Source organism: Astatotilapia calliptera, chromosome 22, assembly GCF_900246225.1.
Source record: "Astatotilapia calliptera chromosome 22, fAstCal1.2, whole genome shotgun sequence".
Classification (NCBI taxonomy): domain Eukaryota; kingdom Metazoa; phylum Chordata; class Actinopteri; order Cichliformes; family Cichlidae; genus Astatotilapia; species Astatotilapia calliptera.
In genome coordinates, this window is record NC_039322.1 from 22,073,255 (window position 1) to 22,078,318 (window position 5,064).

General features: G+C 49.6%; 1 protein-coding gene across 1 annotated transcript; it reads right to left on the bottom strand.

The window, feature by feature from the left end:
* Positions 1 to 397: 397 nt before the first annotated feature.
* On the bottom strand, positions 398 to 4,415 carry LOC113015260 (uncharacterized protein K02A2.6-like). The gene has a single exon (XM_026157208.1). It carries the CDS (start codon positions 4,397 to 4,399, stop codon positions 398 to 400), a length of 4,002 nt encoding a protein of 1,333 aa, XP_026012993.1. The 5' UTR covers positions 4,400 to 4,415.
* Between the last annotated feature and the right edge of the window lie 649 nt (positions 4,416 to 5,064).

Genomic DNA, 5,064 nt, shown 5'->3' on the forward strand with positions numbered 1-5,064 from the left:
ACTGTGTACCTAAATTCAACACTTTAGTGTTGTTTCAAATCAAACACGTATTCATGAAATGAAAATTACTACTGTGTTTAATAAATGTTTACAATTTGTCCGTGTTATAACCTCAGGATAAAAATGCTCGGAAACTCAAGTGCCAGTTTTAGGACGTTTACTGACCACTTTTAGAAACAACCACAGCTAGTCGCACACATACAGGAAACTGTTCCACACATAACATTCCGGCAGGGAGAACCCTGAAAAACCTCTGAAGGTTCCGGGGTTCAACGCCAGCAAACATACATTAACAACAACACTGTCTATAACACTTCCCCCCCCTTAAGCAAAAACCCACAACATAGCAATTATGCATAAGTACAAAAAGAGAGGGAGAATTCAACACCACATTATTTTAACAATTCAGTCTATCAGGGGGCTTGTGCTGCCTCTTTGACCTTCTCAGTCCTGCTGCTGGGTTCTCTAGGCTAGGAGCCTGCTGAGCTCCTGTGACTGGGTTCGGCTCAGGTGACTTAGATTGCTCCACCAGCCCTTCTGGTGATACTGAAGAACCAATCCCGATCTCAGGGGCTGCTGACACGACTTCCCCTTCGGGTGAACCACTCTGAGGCCCCACAATGTCCACAGCCCTGTCTCCACCATGTGCGTGCGAACCACTCTGAACCCTCTTCTCAGCTCCATCCGTGCGGGCTCTCACATGATCCTTGTGCCTGCGAACTTGTCTGCCATCCAACAACTCCACCACAAAAGATACTGGCCCTGAACTGTGGTGAATGACGCCAGGCAGCCACCGTGAGCCACCCGTAAAGTTTTTGATATACACACAGTCTCCCTGCCTGAAAACACAGCCTCTGGCATGTAGACCATGTCTCACCTTCTGCCCACCTTGTGACTGGGCGACTCTGGCTCCCACATCTGGGCGAAGAAGGTCCAGATGAGATCTGGGCTTCCTCCCCATCAGCAACTCCGCTGGGGACAAGCTTGTGGTTGTATGAGGCGTGATGCGATACTGAAACAGGAAACGGCAGAGCCTCTTTTCTATGGAAAGACCTGGCATTTTTTTTAGACCGTCTTTCAGCGTCTCCACGGCGCGCTCCGCTAAGCCATTGGAGGCAGGGTGGTAGGGTGCTGTGCAGATATGTCGGATCCCATTTCTCTCCATAAATTCTTGGAAAACCCCACTTGTGAACGTGGGCCCATTGTCCGTGACCACTGCCTCTGGTAATCCATGTGTTGCAAAGATTCTCCGGAGTGTGTCTGCGACGACTGGGGCTGTGATGGTCGGCATTATGTGGGCATCCAGCCATTTTGAATGCGCATCCACCAACACCAGGAACATGTGGCCCAAAAAGGGGCCGGCAAAATCTAGATGAAGCCTGGACCATGGACGGCCAGGCCACTCCCATGGGTGGAGTGGGGCAGGTGGTGGCATTTTTTGGTTTGACTGACATTGAGAACAGGCTTTTACCTTGTCTTCCAAGGCACTGTCCATTCCCGGCCACCACACGAATGACCTTGCCAGACTTTTCATCCGAGAAATCCCTGGATGAGCCTCATGCAACACTTCAATGATCTGTGACCGACCTGGAGGCGGAATAATGACTCGGGAACCCCACAGGATGCAGCCATCTTGAACACTGAGCTCCTGCTGACGCTTGGCATACGGTTTGAGCTGATCTTGCTCCACTGTTGCTGGCCAGCCCTGCAACAGCCACTGTTTAACCCGAGATAACTCTGGATCCCGTTCAGTCCATGCTTTGATGTTTTTAGCACAGACCGGAGAGTTCGCCAGCTTGTCCAGCAAAAACACAGTTTCTGGGGGCAAGTTCGACTGGTCGGGGACTTCCGGGAGGGGGAGGCGGCTGAAAGCATCTGCATTCGCATTTTCAGGTCCCGCCTTATAAACAATGCGATACTGGTATGCCGACAGTGTTAATGCCCAGCGCAGAACCCGGGCTGAAGCCATGGGTGGGATGCCTTTTGTTTCACTAAAGAGACTCAGGAGGGGCTTATGGTCTGTAACAACAGTAAATGGGCGGCCATACAGGTACTGATGAAAACGTTTCACAGCAAAAACTATTGCTAAGCCTTCCTTCTCAAGCTGTGAATAGCCCTTTTCTGCTGCTGTGAGCGTGCGTGACGCATATCCGACCGGTTTCTCTTCCCCCTCTTCCATACGATGGGAAAGAACAGCTCCTATGCCATACGGGGAGGCATCACAGGACAGGACCACCTCCTTCTCCGGATCAAAATGCACCAGGAGTGGTGCCGATTGTAACAGTTCTTTTACCTGTCTGAAGGCCTTCTCCTGTGCTTGGGACCACCTCCACTGACTGTCTTTGTGCAGCAGCCCGTACAGGGGAGCAAGCATGCTGGAGAGGTCAGGCAAAAACTTCCCATAATAGTTCACTAAGCCCAAGAATGATCTTAGTTCAGCTACATTCTTTGGACTCGGGGCTTCTTTTACTGCCCTCACTTTCTCTTCCAGTGGGGACAGGCCCTGTGCAGAAATGCGATGACCCAGGTATGTCACGCTAGGGGCTTGGAAAACACACTTACTGCGCTTCAAACGCAACCCAGCTTCTGAGAGCTTCTTCAACACCTGCTCAAGGTTACGCAGATGCTCCTCTTCTGTTTTACCTGTAACTAAAATGTCATCCAAGTAAACAGCAACACCAGGAATGTTTTGCAGAAGATTGTCCATAGTGCGCTGAAAGATAGCCGGACTGGATGCAACGCCAAACACCAGGCGGTTGTACTTGAACAGCCCCTTGTGTGTGTTTATTGTCACATATTTTTTTGATTCCTCATCCAGCAACAACTGCTGGTAAGCATGACTCATATCCAACTTTGTGAATGTCCGACCACCCGCCAGTGTGGCAAAAAGGTCATCCACTCGAGGCAGAGGGTAGGCGTCGAGCTGAGAGGCTTGGTTCACTGTCAGTTTGTAATCACCGCATATACGCACCCCTCCGTCCTCTTTCAACACTGGTACGATCGGGGCTGCCCAGTCCGAGAACTCTATTGGCTCAATGACCCCTATCTGTTGTAGTCTCTCCAACTCTGCTTCCACCTTGGCCTTCATGGCGTATGGTACAGTGCGTGGTTTGAAAAAGCGTGGCCGGGCAAAAGGGTCCACACACAGCTTCACAGTGGTGCCCCGGAGAGTGCCCAATTCATTCTTGAACACATCTGCATACTTTCCCAGTAACTCTGCTATTACCGTTACATACCTGATTTCCCTCCAGTTCAGGCGGATTTTCTGCAGAAGGTCACGACCCAGCAGACTAGGCCCCTCCCCTTTCACCACCAGCAGTGTTGCTGCAGCTTCTTGACCCTGATATGCTGCATGCACCTCTATAGCACCAAGCAGGGGAATGCATTCACCTGTGTACTGTCTAAGGCTTATCTCAGTCGCTTGGAGGGCTGGTGCCCCGCCCGAGTGCCACAAGCTGTGGTAGGTGGCTTGGCTGATCACCGAAGCTGAAGCCCCTGTATCCACCTCCATTTGTAGCTCCTTCCCATTTACCTGGATAGTGGCATAGATGGGCTCCGCACAGCACTTATTAAAGCCAACCAGATTAAACATGTTGAAAACACACTCATCCTCCTCAGGTGCCATGCCCTGCAGGTGATGAGTGTTTAGTTTGTGTTTTGTCTTCCATTCCTTCTTTGATTTCTCCTTAGTGCCCCTGCATTTCTTGGCTAAGTGCCCCTTTTTCTTGCAGTTATGGCAGGTACTGTCTTTGAAAACACAGTCCTTGGCAAAGTGTGCCCCCCCACACCGGTAACACTCCAAAAGCTCCCTCAGTTTGCCCCTCACACTCCGAGATACATGATGCACCTCGGTTGAGTGCATATTGTTGTTAGCTTTCCGAATGTCTTTAGTGTTATTAGCTGCCGTTTCTATTGCCTGAGCAATTTCCAAAGCTTTCTTAAAGTCCAGTGTGGGCTCCCCCAACAACCGACGCTGCATGCCATCATCATTTATACCACACACCAACCTGTCGCGGAGCATGTCATCCAGCACGCCTCCAAACTCACAGTGCTCTGATAGCTGTCTCAGCTCCGTCACATACGCAGCCACCGAAACTCCCGGCTTGCGTGAATGAGTGTGGAATTTGAACCGCTGAACAATCACGGAGGGTTTCGGGCAGTGATGATTTTGCACCAACGTCACCAGTTCTTTGAAACTGAAGTCCCCGGGCTTCCGAGGCGTCGTCAGGTTACGTATCAACTTGTAGGTCCTCGCTCCACACGCACTGAGAAGAACTGACCTTTTTTTTTCTTCGTCCGAAATGTCGTTTGCCAAGAAAAAGTGTTCAAGCCTCTCGACATATTCAATCCAGTCGCCGTCTCCCTCGGCAAACTCCGTGAGCGATCCGATCGTAGCCATAGATGCGAAGTGGTAGTCCGACTGCAAAATCCGTAGCAAAAACTCAAAACTGTCCGCGTTTGGCTTTTATCCTCGTCGCCAAAAAGGTGTTATAACCTCAGGATAAAAATGCTCGGAAACTCAAGTGCCAGTTTTAGGACGTTTACTGACCACTTTTAGAAGCAACCGCAGCTAGTCGCACACATACAGGAAACTGTTCCACACATAACATTCCGGCAGGGAGAACCCTGAAAAACCTCTGAAGGTTCCGGGGTTCAACGCCCCCAAACATACATTAACAACAACACTGTCTATAACAGTCCGACCTTTGACCACGAAGATCCTGATTTCTTCTACAACAACGACAAAATTTTAACACCAACCAATGGCAAACTATGCAGTAGAAAAAGGGTCGGAGATGCCTAAAAAAGTACAGGACTGTTAGCTAGGTGGTTAGTGCTTGTTTCACTGATTAGCATTGATGGCAGATTATCCAATCTACAGCTTGAAAACAGTTTGGAGGTCTCAGGATGGTAGCCAATGACATTGTTTTCTGTGTGTGCACGTGTGTGTGTGTGTGTGCATTTTCTTGCGGACGGAGACATTATTCAAAAAAATTGCTCATGTGGATTGGATTTTTTTTAAAGAACAAAAGTGGAAAAGCCTTGATTTAAAAATTACCTCTG